The sequence below is a fragment of the Neovison vison genome, chromosome 12 (assembly GCF_020171115.1).
Source record: "Neovison vison isolate M4711 chromosome 12, ASM_NN_V1, whole genome shotgun sequence".
Lineage (NCBI taxonomy): Eukaryota > Metazoa > Chordata > Mammalia > Carnivora > Mustelidae > Neogale > Neogale vison.
The window spans coordinates 59,238,092-59,263,284 of record NC_058102.1 but is presented as its reverse complement, the minus strand read 5'-3'; the positions used below and the strand labels follow the sequence as shown (position 1 = coordinate 59,263,284).

Below are 25,193 nucleotides of genomic sequence, written 5' to 3'. Positions count from 1 at the left end.
CCTCCTTTTCACTCCACCAACACCAGAGGCCTTGAGTCCTCCACCAAAAGAGGTATGTGCTGGCAAAGGAGAAAGTGCTAGAACCCCACACAGCTCCTCTATGGGGGTAGGGGGAGCGTCTCTAATCAGAAAGTGTCACCACCACTTCTGCCAAGTCGTGTGTCTCACTGGGATATCAGAATCCCTCACGAATTCCTGAAAACACAGGAGACAAGGAGAAAGGAGGTAAAGGGAAGTCTGTGAACTAGGTAGGGAGAACGGTCCTGACCCAGACTCTGCAAAAGTCATGGACTAGTACAACAGGCTTGCAAGCTGGATCCATTTTGCATATTCACTCAAACTCATCTAGGATCTCCCTGGATGTCACACGTTTTTTTTTTTTTTTTTAAAGCACTGCCTTGCCAATGAATATATATGCCTGAATTTCCCTCATAGCAGAAAGGCTATGGGTTCCTTTCCCAGAACTAAATAGAAATAGAAATAACATATAACCATACGGTAATGATGTATATTTCAGACAAATAGCTTACACTACACACTTAATATGGAGGTTTTATCTGTCTCTCACAGAACTTCCTATTACAAAACTAATAGGTTTGATTAAAAGGCTATTCATTTTTAGGAGATTTCTCCCCCACCAGAAAACAGAATATAAATAGTTTCTTAACATGTATAAGTTAGGTCTTTACCTACCTCCCTTTTAAACCTACATTTTAAATTATTGATACATATTTAATGTTTTTAATATTACCTATATAATTGCTTTGAGTGTGGCATTTACTTCCTTCCTCGGAAGTACATGTTATATCACAGATATAATTTCTCCCAGGTATTTCAGGGAGCCATTAAATGTCAAAATCCAAAGTGAACACAGAGGTAACTCAAAAATGTAAAACCTCGGTGAAGAAAAAATTTCAGCTGTTAAGTTTATTACCAAAAATAGGAAATGGGATTCACAATGATAACCTATAAGGCAAAATGGCATTTAAAAAACTGGGTTAGAGACAGTTCACAGTGTCAACTTAAGTTGGAGATCCATTTACTTGTGTTTCTGTCAGAAATACCATAAATTTACTCTTGAGAGAGAAGATTTTCTGAGTTGACCTGGCCCACCTTTTCTTTTTTTTAATATCTTACACATGGAAACTAAAGAGCACAACATTTTTTAAGTATGAGGAGCTAAAAAGTGTTGTAATATGGAAAGGACAGATAAGACAGGTTTGATCATGGCATTTTTTCATCTCCAACCTTCAACTGCTTAAAGAATAACACTTTAGGATTTCCACTTGCTAGGATCTGAATCTAATAGTATTCCACTGTTCTCCTGCTACTCACTCACAAGCGTCTCAGACTCCAGGCAACTCTGATGCCGATGATGCCACAGCAGTAACAGTGGTAGGAGTGAAGGAGTAGGTCCCCCTTTCTGAGAACTCACCAGGTGCTTGGCTCCAGCTAAACCCTTCATACATCTACCCTCATTTAATCTTTAGGATAACTTCAAAGACAGGTGCTCTGAGGATCTCCACTGACTAATGAAAAAAAACAGGGATTACAGATATTGACCTATGACCACAGTTTTAAAATGTCATGAATGGAATGTAACACAGCTTTTTCTAAGTCCAGCCTCTTAACCAACACACCCCTGCCTCCTAACCTAGACTAGTTACTGTTTGGCAAAACATCCTCTGCCTTATCAACTTTGTACTCTCTATTCTTTCTCTCTCAGTCAAAATCTTGTCTGGCCGACTTGAAATGTTTCCTTCAATAGGAAGTGGCACCATCATTGCTTTCTTCCTGTTTTGAATGTAATGTGATGACTGGAGCTTGGCAGCCATTTTTCAACCATGAGGGAAATGTCAAGAGAATAACAGGCATCAATCCTGGTCTGATGATGAGCTAATAGCAGTGACAGGTTACACCTCCAGACTTCTCGTTATGTAAGGAAAATAATTCCATATTTATTTAAGTCACTATTGTCAAGTTCCATGTAATTTGCAACTATATGCAAACCTAATTGATGCAGTCTCTGATTATTCACTTTCTGCTGATCTAGAAATCCAATGGTACACGACATCTGTTAATTTCCCAGGGCATCCCTCTCTATAACCATGACACAAAGTATCATCCTCCCCACACCCTCCCACACACATGCTGTGCTCTCCCCAGCTGAGACTCCTACAGTACTACCAACTACGCTTATCCAGGCCTCTAACTCCCCACTCCACCCACGTTCGTTAATCAGACAGGAGTCTGAGTCCAGCTGAATAAAATGTGGATGGAAAAGTAGCAAATGAAAGGGGATTCAAGAAAGCTGTCAGGAATTATTAGGAAAAGCTAAAAGTGAAAAGCCACAGAATAACAGAGATTTCTGCTAGAGAAGCAACCATCTGAGCGACAGTCAATGAAGCATCTACATACCAGTTGTATGAACAAGTTACGGAAGAAACTGAGAGAGAGTAACTGTCTTATCAACGAACAGAGAATATGGAGAGCTCTAGCAATAGTAGAAAATGCAGGAATAAACTGAGATACAAGTCTTTAAAAAAAAAAAAAAGGCAAGTTGGAGAAGGTATGGGGCCTGAATAAGTTGAGAAATTTCTCTGTATATCTGCCCTCACTCCTCAGCCAGTGAAGATATACTCTTTGAGGGCCATAACTACCTCATTCATCATCATGATATTGGTCATATACAACTAGCACAGTGGTCAGAATATAAGCTCAATAATTACACAATCCACATGAATTCCCTATCAGTCAAGCTTTAGTGAAACTTCATGACCATACTAAACACAAATGAACTCTTCAATGATTCCACAGCTGCCTACTTGTATAAACAAATGATTTTTATTTCATTAATTCTCTTTAATCAACACTTAACACCGCACTTAGCATGTGCTGGACACTGCCCTAAGAGCTTTAAAAATAACCTTACAAATCATTACAAATAAAGCAGTTGTTGGACGCTTCTGGCTGGGAGTGACAGAGGGGGAAGACATATCTTTACGGCTAATGTGCTCAAGAAGAAATCTTGAGAAATCCTTGATGGCAGGAAGCAGGAAGCAGGAAGATGCTTCCTGGCTGAGGGGGATCTTTCCTCGACTTATTCTTTCCTAACACAAGTATTTGTGGATGACTGCTGCGTGCTCTGCAATGACTAGGAAGCTTCCCTGACTAGAAGTGGCTCCATTTTGAGAGCTAAGTGCCTGCACAGAGTGCTGGAGGGGGAGAGACAGTTGGCAAGTACAACTGGGTGCAAATTTATATGAAATTTCTTCTGCTCTCCTTTTCTTTCTTTCTTTCTTTTTTTTTTTTAAGATTTTATTTATTTATTTCACAGACAGAGATCACAAGTAGGCAGAGAGAGAGGGGGGAAGCAGGCTCCCCACTGAGCAGAGAGCCCGATATGGGGCTCGATCCCAGGACACCTGGGATCATGACCTGAGCCAAAGGCAGAGGCTTTAACCACTGAGCCACCCAGGCGCCCCCTGCTCTCCTTTTCTAAGTTACTTAATTATAACAAGAACATAAAATATCTTGATTGGCAAGGCTGCTTTCAGCCTAGAGAGAAATTTTCCTCTTCTTTTGGAAGAGTTTCTGCTTGGGGTTGGGCAAATGTCCTGACTTCAGCGGTGGGGAGGGAGGACAGGGTGAGGAAGGGTTTGTAACCTATGGTTTCAGCTCAACAGATTTTCTTTAATCAAATGTTTTCAAGAAGTCCACACCTAGTTCTTGTCACCTATCAATTAGTTTTACACAAGTAATGTCACAAAGTTACTGAAGGTACTACTTTCACAGAGATTTAAATTTTTAAAGGCTTAAACTAAAGAATGAGGATCTAACAGTGGAATTTCATATAGTATTTTTTTTTAAAGATTTTATTTATTTATTTGACAGAGAGATCACAAGTAGGCAGAGAGGCAGGCAGAGAGAGAGAGAGAGGAGGAAGCAGGCTCCCTGCTGAGCAGAGAGCCCGATGCGGGACTCGATCCCAGGACCCTGAGATCATGACCTGAGCCGAAGGCAGTGGCTTAACCCACTGAGCCAACCAGGCGCCCATCATATAGTATTTTTTTAACATTTTATTTTTTCATTTGACAAAGATCACAAGTAGGCAGAGAGGCAAGTGGGGGTGGGGGGGAAGCAGGCTCCCCACTGAGCAGAGAACCCAATGCGGGTTCGATCCCAGGACCCTGAAATCATGACCGAGTCCAAGGCAGAAGCCCCAACACACTGAGCCACCCAGGTGCCCCTGGAATTTCAGATATGAGCCACAGGAACAGGAACGTGGGGGCGGTGTTAACAGAGATCACAAGGGAGGTTTTCTGCAAATGGCCTCTTACAATGAATGGCATGCTTATGCCTCTGTAGCTGCTGTGCTGACTGTAATCTTGTCTGCTTGAAAAGTTACATTTCCACAGACCGCAATCCTCTATGTCTACAGGAGACAGAAGCTAATGAGTACTCTTTTACTCTATTCTTTGGTTCAATATTAATAATGGTACATGAGAAAAACTTGGCCTTACTTTGAAATGTTTGCTATGATGGGCTTAAACAAAAATACACAATTTTCCTTTCTGTAAGCCTTCAGGGTCTTTTCTAAATACATGTGCACTAGGAGTGTCTTCCTGGAGTATATATGACATAGTATCCCCAAAGCTGTATGACCAAGAGACCCTTTTGTCAGAGAAGTTTTCACTGAAACACTGTTTCACAGAACATAATTTTGAAATCACGGTTGTAGCTGAAAAACTGTCCCCCAATACACAACCTTCCTTTATTCATTTGGTGGGAGGCAAGTGGTCTTTAGAATAACCTTTCAGTTCTGACTCTACTTTTCCAGTATTCCAAATCATCCAAGGCCATGTGTTGTCAAGTTCATTATCTGCTTAGCTAATGAAAATGTGTTTTGAAGTAGACTGCATGAAAAGAAAGAAAATAATCTTTCAAACTTCTAAAACTCCTGTTTTTTTTTTAGCAAAATTTTATTTGAGCTCTATAGGACATGAAGCCAATTCATCATTGCTGTTTCTTCTTTATCTAGTTATTCACAGACTAATTCTTAAAACAGGTTCCTAAATCCCCTTAAATTACCAAAAGGTTTCTAAACCGTAGCACTAAGTCACACACATACGCAGATGATCTTTATAAATCAGTGGTTCCTAACTTTGATTTGAAAACTCCCAAGGGGGGCGCCTGGGTGGCTCAGTGGGTTAAAGCCTCTGCCTTCGGCTCAGGTCATGATCTCAGGGTCCTGGGGGCTCCTCAAGGTCCTGGGATTGAGCCCCACATCGGGCTCTCTGCTCAGCAGGGAGCCTGCTTCCTCCTCTCTCTCTGCCTGCCTCTCTGCCTATTTGTGATCTCTGTCAAATAAATAAATAAAATCTTAAAAAAAAAAAAAACTCCCAAGATATAGCCATCTTAATTTATAGTAGGATTTTCTTTAATTCCTAAAAAACATTTTTCATAAATATAATCCATGTTAATTTTGGGGGGGGGAGGTGAAGAATGCAACAAAGAATCAAAGTCCCACTAAGTGATTTGTTGCCACTGTATAAAGACTATATTTGCAAACACCTTTTTTTTTTTTTTTAAGAAGAAGCATACAATTTCGTAAGTTACAGTGATTGCTAATAAAAATTTAGGAAGGTGGCTAGTTCTCTTTTTATGTCAAAAAATAATGCTCCCCCTCTTCCTCATTAACTTCATTTTTTTTTCATTTCATTAACAAAAATTGAGAATTGTTGCACTTAAAAGTTTTCTTTTATTATTCTAGATTGATACATTAAAGAAAAGAAACAAGATTTGGTGGGGGGACAGCTGTCAGGGAAGGGGTAAAGCTTTTTAAGTTTAGTTTTGCCTCATGTAAGGTCTCTGGAGGAAGTATGCATGTTTTTAATTTTTTTCTCTGTATTTGTATTGTGAAGATTTAAATGGCTGGTTTCAGATTTAAATGATCTGCATATATTAAACTCTTAGTTGATTACAGGGATAAACCAGTTATATTTTTCTACCTTTAATTAGTAAATTAAAAGGTTTCATATACAATTCTTCAATCTAGATATGAATTACATTCCAAAAGTTTGTAAATTCATGGCTGCCTGGAAATCAAGCCATGCTTCTCCATATAAACAATGTTTCCCCTGATAGTAAGTCCCAGGTCAGCCCCCAAAAGCATGAACCTGAGTTCTACTAACCCCTACTAAGCATTCTGCAGAGCAATTCCTCTAAGAAGGAAAGGTTTGGGTACCTCTGACTGTCCATCTCTATAACCCAACCCGTATATCATCAGCCAGCTGGGGATGAGCCACTCAAAGCTTTAAATTACCAACAGGGTTTGCATTTTCACAAGGAATCTCAAGATGACAAGGCAGAGAAGGGCTGGGTATCCAGGTCTGTGGTGAGGGCAGCTCTGAGGAGCAGGGGCATTCCCAAGTTTTCTGCCAATGTTCTTCCTAGTCCCTGGTCATAAAGAAGAGCCACATTTGGGTCAAGGTTTTAACATTGGGTCCTACCTGGTATTTCTTTCTACATCTGCAATTTCTCTAGCAGTTTATGGAGTTTATAATCTTGCTATTTAAAGTGCCTAGTAAGCCATCCTAATTTTATTTAATTGGACCTATTTGGGGCACTAAGGAAAGGGATGTTTGGGCTGAAAAGTCCACATTGAGATCTCCTTTCTAATCTCCCAGAACACCTACACTCTCTCAGTAACTTTGTAACCGAATGCCTGCCCTTCCAATGTCCCAGCCATGACCTTCTCTGGGGCCTAGAGGCAGAGCGGTCAGTCTTATGTTCTCTCATGACCCTGCCCTCTTGGGAAATTCTTCCTCTAATACCACTGCATTCCTCGCTGCATTCCCCTCTTCTTTGCATTCCCCACCCAACAGACAGAAACTCAGGCAGAGCCTCCAGTGATCGCATCTCTGTATGGATTACTTGAACACGGCATCCCTTAGGAGCAGCAAATACAACATCGCGTAAGACCGTGAGTCTATGGTTTCACAAGCGCCTGTCACTCTCTTTGTTTCTGAGCATGACTCCCGTTCCCATCCCTATGGGAGTCACTCTTTTCTCTGAGCCAATTGTCTGGAATTAAAACTTTTCCAGTCTAGCCCTGAAAGAACAAACAAAACAGTTAGTGGAAAGGGATGGGTTTAACTGAAAATTGTATTGTGTAATAAGGAGTACCTAATCACTTCATGGGAGTCTGGTTAAAAAGCCAGCAGGAAGAAATCCAGCATCAGCCATGGCTGGGCGTGTGCTTACGGACAGCAGATGAAAAAGAGAAACGTACTTCAAAAATACTTTCAGTAGGAGGATATACTTAATAACCACTCAATTTAGAGAATACCATCTATAATGAAAATGTCTCAGCTGTTTTAAGGATTTTTTGGTTTATGTTTTTGAAAGGCCTTATAATACTGAATGCTCTAAAATGAGAACACCAAGAAAGGCAGAGGAAAATCTGCTTTTTAATTGCCTAAATTACCTAATCTACAATCCTGGGCAGAAACCGCAAAGTCTGCGAATGCAACTAGAGGTAACACTATAAACTCTGAGGTAATTTATATGCTTTTGCTTTTTATTAAAAAATAAACAGGAATATTTTAATTATTCACTAGAATGTTAATATCAAACCAGTGTGATAGCAGCTAACATTCTACAAACAGCCTTTTGCAGGCTTTGTGTGACATGGATGATCTAAATTCTTTCCAATTTCATTGACTATTCAGTGCCTCTTCTGTTGTCCCTGCCCAATTTAGCAGTTTTGTAGCACAGGAAACTTCCTTTCGATGCCCCAGTTGATGATAAATTTTTTACAAAAAGCATACTATAACACTCATTCTTGTGCCACTAGCAAAACAAAGTATCACCCAAATAATTCAAGTAAAAGCATGAATTTCCTTTTTTCTCCTCTCCATTTCGCTTTATATGCCCTGTCTCGTTCATGTGTTCTCAATAGAAAAATAGCCTCTCTCTTTTTCACCGCCACAGCCTTAATCAGATTTCCTTAAAAACACTAAATATTTTTCTCCTTGTTACAAGAACAGAAAAGTAGAGGAAAAGGGGTAAGACTTTTGTGCATTCTGCAGTAAGCCAGCAAAGCAATGAACCGGTGGAGGTCTTAGCAAAGGGCAGCAAAGATGGGTTCCAGGGCTGGGAAGAAGCCTCGTGTGTCTAGAACTCCCTGCCCTGGGGAAATGGCACACCATTATGAGCAACTACAGTGAGGGTGTGGACAAACGGAATCATTATGAGTTGCTTTGTCCTGTCCCTCCCCTGCTCAGCCCAGAATCATTCACCAAACCCTATTCGTGCTGTCCCCTCAACGTCTCCCCCAGCTGTCCACTCCTCTTCATCCTTACCCCACTCCCTTAACTCGGCCCCACATGACGTCAGCTAGCCTGTAATAACAGCTTCCCAACAGGTTCCCTGTTCTCCAGTCTAAACACACGGCCCAAAGGCCATGTTCCTAGAATGAAAACTGGGGTGCTGCTCCACTACTACAAAGTATCTGGAGTAATGGTATCTTACTGATCTTTACCCTGGGGATGGGGGGAGGGAGGCTAACCCAGAAAGACTTCAATAAACCCCAGTGATGAAGAGCTGGATGCATGAGTTTCTCAGGCTAGACACTTTCAAGGGCTGAAAAACTTTCCCTACCTGCAAACGGGAAACCCAAATTCATAGGGCGTTAAGCCACCAGCAACTTAGCAACTTCCCCTCCACCTCTCCTGCCATTTCTCCATTGACCCTCCAACCTAACCATAGCTTCCTCTACATCTATGTGCACCCAAGGACACCTCCACAAATGCACTTGCTTTGCGAACCCTTCTCCAGAGGGTAGCCCTGCTCATGCAGCACTTGGCCAAAGTGTCCCTGGGGCTCCTAACATGTTGCCAATGAGGCAATCATAAATCTGACCTTTCACTCTCTCATCAAAGAGGCGCAGTCAGTGTTTTAAAGGGAGGGGTCTGTCTGATTTTTCTCTCCCCTTTCTCTCCTCTTATGCCTCTTCCATGTGCAGAACAGCATCTGATAAACATTAGATGCTCACTAAATACTTGCCTACAGCATAAGCATATTCAAAAGAAAGGAATGGGGGCGTCTGGGTGACTCAGTGGGTTAAGCCGCTGCCTTCAGCGCAGGTCATGATCCCAGGGTCCTGGGATTGAGTCCCGCATCAGGCTCTCTGCTCAGCAGGGAGCCTGCTTCCTTCTCTCTCTCTCTCTGCCTCTCCCTCTACTTGTGATCTCTCTCTGTCAATAAATAAATAAAATCTTTAAAAAAAAAAAGAAAGAAAGAAAGAAAGGAATGTCCCCCAGCATCAAGATGGCAGAACACCTTGGCCCTTCTTGACTAGCCTCCTTCCCTCTCCTCTGGCTCCTCAGCCCTCACTGCAGCCTCACCACCACCCCCCGCCCCAGACCCCTTTTTCCTTCCTGGCACAGCCTGGAACTGGGGGAGTCCCCACTCAAACCTTACACCTAATATGTTAAAGGCAGAAGGAGGAGAAACCAAGGTACTTCTATCAAGGAGATAAAAGGGTTAAACATCTTTAATCCTAAAGTTCTTGGAGACTTAATTAAAAATATAAATTCACGTCCTTCCAAAACCACTATTTCATGTGTTGGTTAGGACCTACAGAACTACTGATGTACAGCTGACCATTTACGATCTTGTTTCTATGGGCGTGCAGGCTTAGTGTTCCAAACAAGCAATCTGGAAAGGAACCAACCACCAGGACAATCAGATTTGTTAACTGTGAGCTGTCTAGGCTCACGAACCTTTGGAAACCCCTAGAATTTGAAATTCTCTCTCTAAATAATTTCGAAACTACCAGGGTGAGTGGGAAGAACTCTTGTCTCAACCTCAGGAAACCTGGATCCCAAACCTCCTGCCTAGACAGTAGGAATACTCAAGATAGTTTTTAAAAGTACCAACCCTCTTGGCTCCAGTTAGTACCAATTAAAATCAGGATCTCTGGTGGTGGGATCTTTTAAACAGGTTATTTAAGAAGCTCTTCAGGGGCACCTGGGTGGTTCAGTTGGTTGAGCAACTGCCTTCAGCTCAGGTCATGATCCCAGACTTCCAGGATCGAGTTCCGCATCGGGCTCCCAGCTCCTTGGGGAGTCTGCTTCTCCCTCTGACCTTCTCCTCTCTCATGTTCTCTCTCACTCATTCTCTCTCAAATAAATAAATCTTAAAAAATAAAAAGCTCTTCAGGAAATCCTAACATGCAGCCTGGGCTGAGAACCTCTTTCTAGACCGTTTTGACTTTAGAATATTTGTCCCTGGGTAAATTCCTTGTGAATTTGACCCTTCTGGATCTTGGTTTTCTCACCTGTAAAATGAAAGCTTTGAAGTTAATGAGGCTTCTTTATACCTATAATCCTTTCTGGTTTTCAAAGTATTTGCAACTTTTACAAGTTAACTTTTAAATGTTTAGTGGATCCGTTTTCTCTCGGCTCCTCTGACAATAAGAAAAAAACAGAGATGAATTTGTAAAGACCTTTTCGTGACTGAGACAAAAGGAGCTGCAAGCAAAGTTCCAATTTTACAAGTGTGTTTTCCACCCACTTAACTAGTTCCTGGGAGGAACCTACACAAGTTACCTACACAATCACTGAATTTTATGGATTGTTTCAAGCCATTATGTTAAAATTTTTAAAATGGAAATGAAGAGAGAAAAGTTCCATACTAGAATATTTCACTGCCTCAGATACATAGCTTCTCATCATCCTAACAATGACTTTTTTGTATACGCTTCCATTAAAGTCATGACTGCAGAATAAGCTGATGATTTCCAGAACGCCCCCTCACTCCTTAAGTCTTTTTACTGAATAGCTTGCTGAGCAATTTAACACACAGGGTCCCTAATTTCTTTATACTAGTGATGGCAATATAACCTTTGTCTTGCTTCAACCAATTTTTCTCTCAGCTAGCACATCTTCCCAAGTTTAAAAAATATATTTTTTTTCATTGATTTGGCTTATAAAGTAAACCTAGAAATCTGCAAATACTTTTTAAAGAGCAAATAAAGAAATATTCACCCATGCAGAAGAAAACAGAACACAGGAGAATCGCTTGTTCCGTTTTATAATATTATGGTACATTGTGTAGTCTTGTGTCAGTATTTATTATCAGTCATTTAGTTTATGATAGAGAATAACTTTTGATTACTGATGCTTGTAGTATTACTCACTCTGTCTTGGACTGTTTGAAGATCTGTATTTTTATTACAAAGTCCAATAAAAATAAAGTGAAAAACCCATAGGTCCCAAAACTGATTCCTGGCTTGTGCTGTATGTCACTCCTTTCCAATCTAAAAAGTATTTCCTTCTACTGTTAGTCTCTGTCTCTTGCTCATAAGCAAATTTATCTCCTAATGCCTCATTCTTTATTTTAGCCATTAATCTCCCATTGAGAACCTTACCAAATGCTTTTTGCAGATAAAAATATTTAATATCTACTAGATTTCCCCTATCCACAAAACCATCCAACATTGCTTAGAGGGAAAAATCAATCTTTTGTACCTGAATTTAAGTTTGCTGGTTTGACTCAAAGTATTTTTTCTAACATCTTCAGGTCTTTACAGGAAACAACAGAAACACAGCAGCACAAGAACCCTATTTCTCTTTGTTATGGGTTGAATCTTGCCCCCTGAAAAGGTATGTTGAAATTCCAATCCCCAGTGCCTTAGAAAGTGATCTGTATGGAAATAGGGTCATTGCAGAAATAATTAGTTGAATAAAGACAAGGTCTTGCTGAGTAAAGTGGGGTCATTAAGTGATTGGTGTCCTTGTAAAGAAGGAAGAGACACAGACAGAAATGCACAGGACCATGTGTTGATGGAAACAGAGAATGGAGTGTTACATCTACAAGCCAAAGATTGCCAGCAAACACCAGAAGCTAGAAAAGGCAGGTAAGGATTCTAACCTACAGATTACAGTAGGAGAGTGGCCCTCCAGGTACATGGATTTCAGGCTTCTACCCTCCAGAACCATAATACATTTCTGTTGTTTCAAGTCACCCAACTTGAGGTGGAAACTGAGGAAACCAATACACCCCTCTTTTCTCATTATTTCCATATTTGGGGCCCTGCCTATACTGGATTATAATCTACACTGAAATATCTCACGTACATGTAATAGGGGTGGGTGTGTGTGTGTGAGAGAGAGAGAGACAGAGAGAGAGAGAGATGGTTTTTCTCTCCTGTAGAGGATCCCACCGAGCTGTGAAAGGATGAGCCCCTCTAGCACATGCTGAGTGTCACGTAGAACAGTAGCTCCATCGGGAAAATCCAGCCTGTGCTTCCAACACCTCCCACCTCCTGTGGCGGCCCATCCAGTTTCTGGAAAATCTGGACCCTCACTGAACTCTGCCTTATAGCAGGCCAAAATCCATCCTCCCGTAACTTCTAAGAGCTGGGTCCCAGTCCTCCTACCACGGATTCATCAGGAACAATCATGCTTTTTCATCCTTTTTGGATGCGTGAATACAAGTATTTGAATACAACACCACAACCCCATCTTCCCAACTAAGGTGTCCACTTTCTTCCCGATCGCTCTTCACAGGAAGTTTGTCATGTCCCCCATCCTACGCTGGGACATTCCTCCACATGGGCTCCAATGGTAATGCATGGTAATGACCCTTTTATGTCACCCTCTGTGCTCCTTCTTTCTCAGACTGCCCCCATCAGGTGGATAAGAGAAAAGTCCACTTTACGGATCACTTCCCAGCTATCCTCTCAGCACTCAGGAAGGGAATCTGGAAATAACCAAGAACTTCAGTGCAGAAATCAAGCAGCGACCGTGAAGTCATGACCCCACAGAAGTTCCCAGAGTGTTGTCATGGGATCGTCAGCAGAGCAGGTAAACACACACACACACACACACACACAGTGCAATCTACCTGAGGTGAGGGTGCTCTTGGCACCCTTCCTTTTCATTCCAACAAGGATTTATTGCAGGCCTATCATGCATGGGCTCCTGGCCCTGCTTTCACTATTCTCTTTCATGTTTATTTCATGTCTGCCACCCCCTATAGTTTTTCTCCAAATACCATGTCTCTCTATTGTCCTTACTTCCTCTATATTGTCCTCACTTTGCTTGTCAATTAAAAAAATATAAATTTTTTTTATATATTCAACATATATTCAACATATATAGTCAACATATAAATCTCATTCAGGGACTCTAGAAACACATTTGTGTCCCCCAAAGATTACACATAGCTTATATATAATATTTTAAATGCAGAGCAATTACAGAGTGGAGAACAGGACTGTGTATAGAATCTAGAGTCAAGAGGCGCCTGGGTGGCTCAGTGGGTTAAGCGTCTGCCTTCAGCTCAGGTCATGATCCCAGGGTCCTGGGATTGAACCCCGCATTGGGCTCCCTGCTCGGCGGGGAGCCTGCTTCTCCCTCTCTCTTCCCATTGTTCCCTCTGCTTGTGCTCTCTCGCTCTCTCTGTCGAATACATAAATAAAATCTTAAAAAAAAAAAAAGAATTTAGAGTCCAGAAGTGCTTCGCAATGTTGCCACTTCCTCAGTGCATGGCCTTGGTCTCACTTGGTCACTTAACTTCCGAGCGTCAGGTTTTCAATCCTTTGAAGGTGATAAGGTACCTCCCCTAGTTCCCTATCAAGACAGTAGCAAAAAGAATCTGTGAACTGGTAACCTCACGTGGTTTATTAATCTTATTCATTTGCTCATTCAACAAAATGTGCATCAAGTATCCACCCTGTGCGATATGCTGAGAGACCCATTCAAGGATTCTGCTTTCCCAGCATTTAAGAGTTCGCTAATAGATCCGTAACTATCCAGCATGGACATTAAAGAATAAATAATGAACATGTTAGAAATCAAAGACAAATGAGTCACAGAATCCAGAAACATAACCCAATAGCTAACAGGTCTGGCCTCTATGTCATGTATCAGAATTTCACCGAGACCTGAAAATAAAAGCCCCTTAATGTTTCTTTTAAAGCAAAATAAAGATTCATTTAAAAAACTGAATTTTACATATGTTGTTTATGACTCTATCTGTTGATGCCCCATACCTGACAACTGAGCACTTCAACAAGCACTTCCTAGGCCCTTACATGTGTTAGCCTCTATGCCCATAAATTCCTCTGAGCAATCTAGGTCTGGAGAAGGTGTTGCAAGATTTTAGAATAAGGTGGGTTATATTTTCAAAAATCTCACAAAGTAAAATTTTATGCATACTAGTACACACCACATACAAAACTATGTTCACAAGCTGCTTCTTTTTTTCTCTGGAAGTCCAGCCATGAAGAGGCAAAGAAAACACTCTGTGTTTAAATGTATAGTGATTTTTTAAAAAATATTTTATTTATTTATTTGACAGGAGAGAGAGATCACAAGTAGGCAGAGAGGAAGGCAGAGAGAGGGGAAAGCAGGCTCCCCGCTGAGCAGAGAGCCCGATGTGGGGCTCGATCCCAGGACCCTGAGATCATGACCTGAGCCGAAGGCAGAGGCTTAACCCACTGAGCCACCCAGGCCCCCCATAGTGATTTTCCTAAGAACAATATACCATATACCAAAATGGACCATCAGAGGTTTCTGTAGGGCTAGGAGGCCAGAAAACATGGCAGATTCTCTCTCCCACTAAGCTCTCTATTTTGCACAAAACAAAGGATGGGCAAGAGGGTAGATGAGGACTGCAGGTTGGGTGGGTGTGACGTGGTAAATCTTCTGAAAGTTTTGCTCCCATGGTGGTGGGCGGGGGCTAAATTTAAATTTGCTCCCTGAATGAAATGGCAAGTTAATTAGTTTTTACCCTAGAAATGGTTTAATTCTCAGGGCTAGTTTAAGGAACTGTAAATCAATTTATGCTTTAGATCCATTAACTCTTACCCCAATACACATCTATATTCTTAATGCTTTCCCCAGTGGTGAACTTCCAACTATAGCATACCTTTTCATAAATTAAATGTTCTTCCTATGAAAGGCAAGATCTTATTTTTAACCACCCCCCCATGAGAAAAACCAGGCTGGATCACCACAGGGGTCTAGAAGTGCCATCTGGATCATTACTTCTTCAGTATACAAAGATTTGAGCCCAAGATGAAGGATTCAGTGTGACTGGTGACAATCTTTTGAAAAATAAATCTACACTGTCATTTACTCTACCATTTGACTCCTATTTAAATTTTAAAAAATGTTTTTTTAAAAGTCTTAGATGTTAATTTGCTACTAATCAGCATTTCTTTTAGACCTTTGGTTTCCTTCAGTCATAACAAGTTTCCTACTGTTTATTTTCTGCCCTTTGTTTTATTGTTTTTAATGGCTTCTCTTCTATTTTCTTTTATTTCTCTGCTTCATCTTATTGTTTCTGAATTACTCGGATCTTATTGGGTTGAATTTCAAATATCCCCTCCTCTGGTTCCTACTTTTTTCATTTTGATTTCCTATACATTACAAAATTCCAGCCAAGTTCAAAACTCATTTTGCATTCCTTCAAGGTCTGGTTTTCTCAAGCCCCATATTTTTGTGTTCGTACTCTACCCACAGATCTTCATCAGCAATTCAAACCTGATGACATTATGATTGCATCTTTAGTGCTTTTCTACTCCAACCTTATTTATCATGCCTGCATTATTTCCAAAGATAAGGTCTAGAATAACTTCAGAGCGGAGCTTGTTAGCTGTTGCGTGTGTGTGAACAGTCCACCGCTACTGAAAGATAAAGCCACTTTTCTACATTCTGGCATTATTCTTAATGTGTGCGTTTGCGGGGCTAAAATCCCTTAGCAGGACATGGACCTGCCTTAGACTTCTCTTTTCTCTAAGCATGTTTTCCTTTCTATCTTACTTTCTATCACCTTGTTCTTGGATTGTGTGATGAAAAAATATGGCTCTCATTTCTCTCTCCTGATTATATTCCCTTCAAATTGCTTACTCCTACTCCGTTTCTCCTTTATTTGCATTGCTCTCACCACACTGACAGGAACATGAAAGTCAGATCCATTTTCTTTGACCAAAAAGCCAAGACAGAAAGTTGTCTATAGTTCTTTCTTAGCCCTAGAGCCCCTTCAGAATTCTCACAAACCTTTTATATGTCATACCACTGCTTAGGTCATCCAAACAATGCCTCAATACATAATCTCCTTGGCAACAGTTTAAACTATCTATCTTTTTGTTCAACTGAAGTAAAATTTTGCTCTCAACATAACATGTCCGAACTCTACAAGGTCGTGGCTCATGTAGAAAGATGAGTCTAGGTCTTCAGCATTTACTTTGCCTGTTTTTACTTTTCCTTATCTCTTTCTTTCTCATTTATCCATCCATTCTTCCATCCACTCATTCGTTCACTCGTGTATTTCAAGATATTTTCTTAGGCTCTCTTAGATAGCAAGCACAGTAGTGATTACAGAGAAATATAAATAAGTTAGATACAGTCCTTGGCTCAGAGAGGTTCACAGTTTTGCAAAAGACTCAACAGGTAAAACAGTGAATGATAACACTGTATGACAAATGCTACTGGTATTTACAACTGTCCTAGGAGCACAACAGTATGAACGATTAAATCTGCCTCCAGAAGATCATAGAGAGATTTGACGAGGGATGAAAATTATATTTAAATCTTTAAGAACAGCTAAAAGGCGTAAAGAAAGCTATAAAAGACAGAGGAAATGATGTAACAAAGACAAATGTATCTAGAGTGTTTCCAAATATCAATAATGACCATGGAGAATTGCAGCAAAATATCCTTTTTAACTGATGTTCCCACTTTGTTGTAGGAAAGTACCTACCTCAGAGAGTCACTATGAAGGTTAAATGTAAATATACATGAAGCCCTAAAAATAGCACCTGTCACATAGTAAATGCTCAAGAAATGTTATTGTCTATCACTACTGTTGTACTATAGATTATATTATGTATACTTCATCTCTTTGAAATGTTTTCTTACTTTTTTTCCTCCTGGTTCCTGGCTTAGTTCTGGATCATTATGGTTACTGAGTAAGTGATCTCCAGTTAAATATTTTATTCTGATACCCATCTAAAGAGCTAAGGTGGGCGATACTTTCCAGAGCAAAAGAACTAGGAGATATGACAAATAACCATAGCTGAGAAGTGTGGCATAAAAAAATTAAACTGGGCCACATCAAAAGTGATTCTCAACTAATCAGATTCTTTTGAAACTTTTGTTTTTTAAGACGGAGCCAAAAGTTGACAAAAACATTTCCTAACAATCCTACTAACATATTAATAAGCTTTGAGATCAGTACAGAAAGGAATCCAGCTCAATATAGTCTATCTCCTGCAGCTACACCAGATGGTTTTAAAAAGTGATAGTCTGAATAATGCCTTGTAATAGTCTAGGAAAAAAAAGATTCAATTATGATTCCTTCCTGACTGAGGTAGGATGGCATAGGAAGGTAGGCTGATATTTTTAAATAACTTGCAGAGTACTTATTTTTTACTTTATAAATCAGCCATACACATTACTTCTTTGAATTGATAACCAGGTTAACTGATCCACTTGAAATCATAAACTGTGCAAGAACGAATAGGAATCCTGGTCTTCTAATGCCCATGACCTATGGCTCCTTCCCCTAAAACATTCTGAAAGATTCCTAAAGAAAATTAAACTAAAAGTAAGCTAGCTAGTAAACATTTAGTTGACCAAAAAATGCAAATACCTAGGTTAACTTTTTATGTACAATGATATGTGATATCAGACTAATACTAGCTTACTCTCCAGAGAATTGTCTTGCAATAACCTAAATGCCTATCAATATTACAAGACAGCTATTATGAATGTAAATGATAAAACACCTTTCCTTTTCAGATTTTCATGCTAAATTAATAAGAAAAAAAAAAGCCACAAAGACACAACAGAATAAATGCACCAGATTTACCCTCCTGCTACAAACAACCATACAGCTGAACAAAATATAAAAGGCAACTGTGTTCAGGCACTTGAAAACTGGCAGCTCAAGAGACAGACCCTGAGGTAATCCAGATATATAAATGAGCAGATAAAGACTTTTAATCAACTACAATAAACAAGTTGAAAGACTTATAAGAAAATATGAGCTCAGTGAGTGAAAAATGTTGAACATCAGCAGAGAAATAAAAGAACCATAAAAAAGAATCAAATGGAAATTCTAAAACTAAAAATGTATAATGGCATAAATTTCACTAGATGGAATTAAGAGCAAATTTGAGATGGAAAATAAGGGTCAATGAACTTGAAGATCCATGTAAATTAACCAATCAGAAGAACAGAGAGAGGAAAAGAGATTAAAATTAAAATGAACAGGGGATGCCTGGGTAGCGCAGTCGGTTGAGCATCAGACCCTTGGTTTCAACTCAGGTCGTGAGAGCAAGCCTGGTGTCAGGGTCCGCACTCAGGGAGAAGTCTGCTTGAAATTCTCTCTCCCTCTCCCTCTGCTCCTTGCACTCACTCTCTCTCTCTCTCTCTCCCAAATCAACAAATAAATCTTTAAAAAAAATAAAAATAAAAAAATAAATAGGACCTCAGTAACCTGTGGGTCAATATCTAACACTCATGTACTTGGAATCCTAGAAAGGACAGATAAAATGGGGTAGAAAATATATCTGAAAAAATAGTTATAAAATGTCCCAAACTGGAAAACATCAACCTACAAATCCAAGAAGCTTAGCAAACTAAAAGCAGAATAAATACAAAGAAAACCATGGTTCGGCATATCATGGTCAAATTAGTGAAAAACAAAGATAAAGAGAAATATTGATTGACCACAGCCAGAGTAAGATGAAACATTATTTATAGGAAAACAAGAACAAGCAGAATTGCAAGAAATGGAATAACATGTTTAAAGTACTGAAATAAGAATAAAACTATAACCTAGAACACCATATGCAGCAAACAATACTTGAAGCATGAGTGTAAAATGAAGACATTTTCAGATAAACAAAATCTAAGAAAATTAGTCACCAGCAGACTTACAAGAAGGAATAAAGAAGGAAATGATGTACATGTGAGAAAATACAGAAGACTAGTTTTGCTTAGTTTTCTTTCAATTTCTTTAAAAGACAAATGACTGTTAAAACAAAAATCACCGCGTATTAAGGAGTTTATACATAGGTGGAAGAAAAACAGTAAAATAATTCAAAGGACTAAGAAAGGCATAAACGCAACTATTACGGTTTTTACTTTCATGACACATGAATAATATGAAATCTATGTAAATCATGGTAAGCTAAAGATGCATATTATAATTGAGAAACTTCTTGAAAAGTACAAAGAGGCTGTAGATAAAAAAGTCAATGGACAAAAAAATAAAATGAAGTGCTCTCAAATATTTAATGAACCCAAAGGGTAGCAGGAAAAAAACTAAGCAAAAAATGGATCAGAACAAATAGGGAACTAACTGCAAGATGACAGACTTAACTTCTATCATATCAAAAATTGTGTGAAATGAAAATGAACAAAACATTCTAATTAAAAAGTATAGATTCTCACAATTTGATTTTTAAAAAGCCTACGAGAGAGCTTTAAATATATAAACAAAGATGGGTTATAAACTGCATATATATATGTGTGTGTGTGTGTGTGTGTGTGTGTATATATGTATATATATATTCATAAAAAAGGATGGAAAAAAGATATGCCAAGTGCACATACTTAAATATCAAAGCTCCAAAATACATTTAGAAAAAACTGACAAAACTAAAGGGATAAGGAGACAAATCATATTTGGAGACTTTAACATCCTTGTCTTTTGGTAATAAATAGAACAAGTAGACCAAAACAAAACAAAACCGGATCTAAAAAATATGATCAACCAACTTGACCTACTTGATATTCGCAGAATACTACCACTAATATCTTACATGATAGTCTAAGATGTCAAATACTAACATGATGTTATTTTTTTTTTTAAAGATTTATTTACTTACTTGAGAGAGAGAGTATGAGAAGGGGGAGGGTCAGAGGGAGAAGCAGACTCCCTGCCAAGCAGGGGGCCCGATGCGGGACTCAATCCCAGGACTCCAGGATCATGACCCGAGCCGAAGGCAGTCACTCAACCAACTGAGCCACCCAGGCGCCCTAACATGACATTCTTTCCAATGCCCCTGAAGTATATACTTAAAGACAACATAAAAATGGGCTATAAATTTCTTTAATTTCAAAAGACAAAAAATTCTTACAGTGGATATTCCCTAAGCTTAACAGAATTTTAAATTATATGTCAATAGCAATAAGATATCCAAGAAGAACAGAATACTTGGAAATTAAACATTCTGTTGATTTCTCTTTATGTCCATTAATATTTGCTTTATGTATTTAGGTGCTCTAGTGTAAAGGCTTATTCTAAATAATACTCTAATAACATTCTAAACATCAAGAGATATTACAAGGGAAATTGAAAGTATTTTTTAACTCAATGACAATGAAAAACCAACCAAGCAAAAAATTAGCTCTTTGAAAAGATTAATAAAATTGGCAGACTTCTAACAAAACTCTTTTCCACAGAAAGAAAGAAAGAGAATAAATAATAACAGGAAAGAAAACAAAAATGACAACACCAAAAGTAAAAAAAAAAGGAGGTATAACTACAGACCCTATAGACATCAGAATATTATAAACTTTTTATAAGGAAGTTTGGCAACTCAGTATATTTTTACAATAGAATACCCCCAAGCAAACTCCTTATACATAGAACAACATGGATAGATCTCACAGCTATTATATTGTAGATAGAGGGAAAACACACAAAAGAGTACCAACTGTATAACTTAAAAACTGGCAAAGCCAATATATGGTGATAAAATCAGAGCACTGATTGCAGCTGGGGCAGAAGTAAAAAGAGTAGAACTGAAAGCAAAGGGGCACAAAGGATATTTCATGGGATGATGGAAAACACACATTGTAAAAAGTCATCACATTGGACACTTAACACCTCAATGTGTATAAATTTACCTCAATGAAGTTGATTTTTAAGGAATAAAATCAATAAAAATGCCAAAGTAGAGCTGTAACTTATATGTGTAAATTTAGTTCAAAATTTTAAAACAATTCTTCAAAACATAGCTCTTTTCTATTATATACCTTCTTAAGAGACTAGGAACCAGAAACTATGGGTCAGGAAGTATGCTGGATGCTTTCACTTATTATACCTTGCACAGACTGTGTATGCCTTTAACTCATTATAAGGTCAAGCACAGAGCCCTGGGAGACAGTGGTGTTACAGCTGAGAAAGCAATAAATAACTCTGGAGCCAGAAGGCCTGGGTTCAAATAATGACTCTATGTGATCCATTAGCTTTGTGGCCTTACAAAAGTCACCTTTTAAGTTTCTTCCTCAACCACAGGGTTGATGTGAAGATTAAGGAATATTATTTTAAAGAATCTGAGAAAGCACACCACAAATACAATTTTTATTACCCAGAGCAAGTACTCAACAGACACTGCTTAAGTGAAGAAATGCAAGAGATAAGCATGGACAGGGATATAAGCAGATAGAAGAGATGGGAAGAGCATGTTCCTACTCACATTTTTCTTCTGCGGATGGATGGGGTGGAGGACAGAACAGGGGCTTCTTGGCATGATGACTTAATACCACGTTTCTATGATGAGCAGTAGGTGCAGAGAGGACAATAGGGTTGGCTGACCTCCCAGAATGAATATACTTTCACTGTGACCTGGATCACAGCACTCTAGGCTAACAATCCCTTGTCCCGGAGAAAAGCATGAGAAGGGAATTACCCGGGGACTTAGGACACCAAGGGGCTTCGCCCAGGCTCATAAGAGCTACACTACAGCAAGGCTTCTGTTATTGCAGGACTTTGAAATGCCAACGTAACAGATGATCTGCTGTTTAACATGTTCCATTCCTCCTTATCCTTAGGTTTTCAGAGATTATGCTTGAAATGAGACAACCAGAGCAGAGATCATATGGACGCAGGAGCAATGAGCACAGCAATAGATCCGTGAGTGCCTAGCAGGCTGATTTTCAGTAGAGCTCCAGGGACTGATGCTCGGTCTGACAATACTCAAAAAGTACACGATAAAAATCTAGTAAAAATCTAGAGGGGGGCGTGCTCGCCTCAGCAGCATGTACACTAAACGTCTAGAGGCGGGACTACACTAGAGGCCCAGACTGAAGACCTGAGAAGTCATCTATCTTCACCCACATATGGAGCCACTAGTAAGGCACCTCGAAATTCAATACTTGATCACACAATGGTGTGCTACGTCACCTGGCAGAGGTTGCAACAGAATGTTGTGGGGGCACACAGAAGAGATACGGAACCAAGTGGTGAGGGGGGAAGCAGTATTGGGGAAATGGTCTTGAAAGAAGGGACACCTGTGCTGGAGCCAAAGAGGTGAAGGAATTACTCAAGCAAAAGGTATTCCAGGCAGGGGGCGCGGCATGTAGCAAGCCATGAAAGGTCCAGATGGTGCCTTCTGAAGAGAACTACGGGGAATTCCATAGAGCTGGAGCATAAGGAGTGAAGGGAAAATGGGGAGGCACAGGCAGGGTGTTAAGAAGGACCTTTTCTTAAAAACAGGCTGAAGGAATTTACATTTTACCTTGACGATGAAGGGAAGCCACTGAGGGATATATATATTTTTTTGAGTGGGCAGGCCAGGTGCCCCTTGAGGTGACCACTCTCTGACAGTGGGGTGACCCTGACTCTCTGACAGTGATGGGAGTATGGGGGGTATAGAGGTGGAGAGTGCAGCTTCTGGTGAAGACTTTGTGTGTGTGTGTTGTTTCTTGTTCATGGAAATAATTATATTTCCCTCACATCTTGCTGAAGAGAAGGCCGCTCCCTCTGTCACCTCTCTCTTCATAGGCTCTATACCTTCACATTTTCTTATGTTTTAAAAGAATCATTTGGTGGCAAGATTACAAAAAGCCCACCTGCTTCTGAAGTGCCCTGCTGGCAGGTATCAGCTCAAGTGGACAGATGCACAGGTATGTTCCCTTGTTTCTGACTGGGTCTGGAGGCAGTGTAAGCCACCAAAGGATTTTAAACAAGCAGGACCAAAACCCAATTAGCATTTTTAAGGGACCATTCTGGCAACAGTGTGGGAAACAGACTGGAAGGGGACAAAAGTGGAGACAGGGGGAGTAGTGAGGAGACAGTGATCCGTGTGGGGTACGGCAATGGCCGGAGATGGCTGCACGCAGGACGGAGAGATGCGTTGGATACAGTAGGAGGTAGAATTCTCCAGACTCGTTCACTGGTTTACAGGAAGGTGAGGAAAAGAAGGAATCCAGCCTGACTCCCAGGTTTCAGGCTTGGATGGCTGAATGGACAGGTCTGCTGTTCAAGGAGATGAAGAGGAAGTCAACCTGCTTTTGAAAGTATAAAAAACAACGATACGGCGCTACCTTTAAAAAGAAAAATTAACACAAACAAAAGCACAGGCTGCCTGAGCCAGTACAGATGCACATCTCTGAGGAAAATCAAACACTTAAATTCACAGAGAGGAATAAGTCAGAGTTAAAGAAATTCCTGTCTAACATATGTTGATGAATGAATAATCAAAGAAGAAGAAGACGGCAATTCGCTAACAAGAGAGCCATCTACTGCCTTACAAGGATAGTGCAGCGAGGAAATGCCACCAAAAACCGTGTGAGGAAGCCAAGTTTGTGACCAATGCACACTGCAGTGTATTCACAAAATAGCTGAGTCCTCCTGTTCAAATTTCCAAGTGGTTAGCCCATTTTCGCTAATAGCCAAATCTTTTAACTTACTTTATTTCTCCGAAAAAATATCAATTCCATAGCTATCGTCATGTGAATATAAACACTTACCTGCCATCATTGCTATCATACTGGCTTTATAGACGTTAGTAAGAGATCCAAGTTCTCCTGTTGCTAAGATGGTTTTCAGATGAGCCTCCCCACAGGCCTTGCGAAACTGACGGATCTCACCATACAGGGCTGGGGGAGGAAATAATTGAAGCAGTTACAAAGCAGGCAAGTGATAACATAACTTGGCAGCCATGTGCAGCTAGTAGAACCCATCTCGGATTTAGGCAACATAAAACATTTGTCACTTTCTAAAAATCACCCCAATTTAATATCGCCTAAAGCGTTCTGCTGCCGTTCGCATCCTGTTACAAAAAGTGCTTGGTTAGCTACCGTGGAACTTTCCACGCCCCTGCCCAAGGTCCAGAGCCACGCAGCTTTTTAAATATCATTATAATGACATGCAAATGACAAATAATTTCTACCTCTCCCATATGTTGGTTACTTACAAGAAAAAAGACATTTATCTACCATATATGGGGGTATACCATTTTGCAAACTAAAGAAAAAAAAATCCTCAGGTCCTTATTAGTTCTTCCATTCACACATAGTAAGTTCTCTTGTGAAATTATAAAGCAGGCCCTTCCTGAGAGCTCTGCTAATGACAATAAAGACATAACCACCTTCCCCACGATCTGTCAGGGCATGTCTCTAAATATCTGACAAGAAAGCATTGAGCCCAGCCTGGTATGCTGGATGAATGTGCACAAAGCCAGTTGGAAAGAGACTCACAGGTGCAGTCTTGACTCTATTAACCCCTGAACCCAGTGGCAAATCTGGTTTTTGAGGGCTCCACACAGCACCCTGAAAGCAGCTTGGTTAAAAATACACATAAACAGGGGCACCTGGGTGGCTCAGTGGGTCAAACCTCTGCCTTCGGCTCAGGTCTGGGATGGAGCCCCACATCGCGCTCTCTGCTCAGCAGGGAGCCTGCTTCCCCCTCTCCCTCTGCCTGCCTCTCTGCCTACTTATGATTTCTGTGTCAAATAAATAAATACAATCTTTAAAAAAAAAAAAAACTTTGGTCATTTAAAAAAATACACATATACAAAAAATAAACGAAAAACAACAAACCTACATTCAACAACAACAAAAGAATCAAGGGGGAAAACATTTCATATTCAAACAAAGTTGATAGACTTTTAGTAAACAAAATTCCTATGAGTATGAGATTTTTGAAAAATTACGTAACACAGTCTTCTGTCATGATACCAGTGATTTTGGCTTTGACCCTGCATCAGGCCAGCTGCTCTTACTCCTTGAACTTGGGCTATTACCACATTAACAGGACTATGTGGCTTTTTTGCTCCTCCGCATACACGTATATTTTGTAGGATATAAGCATATGGACAAAACCAAGCAGGAAAGAAACATTCATAATAAGGGTCAGGGTTAGGGTAAGCAGTTTTC

General features: G+C 39.9%; 1 protein-coding gene across 1 annotated transcript in view; it reads right to left on the bottom strand.

Annotated features, from left to right (window-relative positions):
• DERA (deoxyribose-phosphate aldolase) overlaps positions 1-25,193 on the bottom strand; it is a 115,610-nt gene that overhangs the window by 23,134 nt on the left and 67,283 nt on the right. Inside the window, exon 6 of the mRNA XM_044227039.1 lies at positions 23,787-23,915. Within this exon, the coding sequence (XP_044082974.1) occupies positions 23,787-23,915 (129 nt within the window). The remainder of the gene's footprint in view (positions 1-23,786; positions 23,916-25,193) is intronic.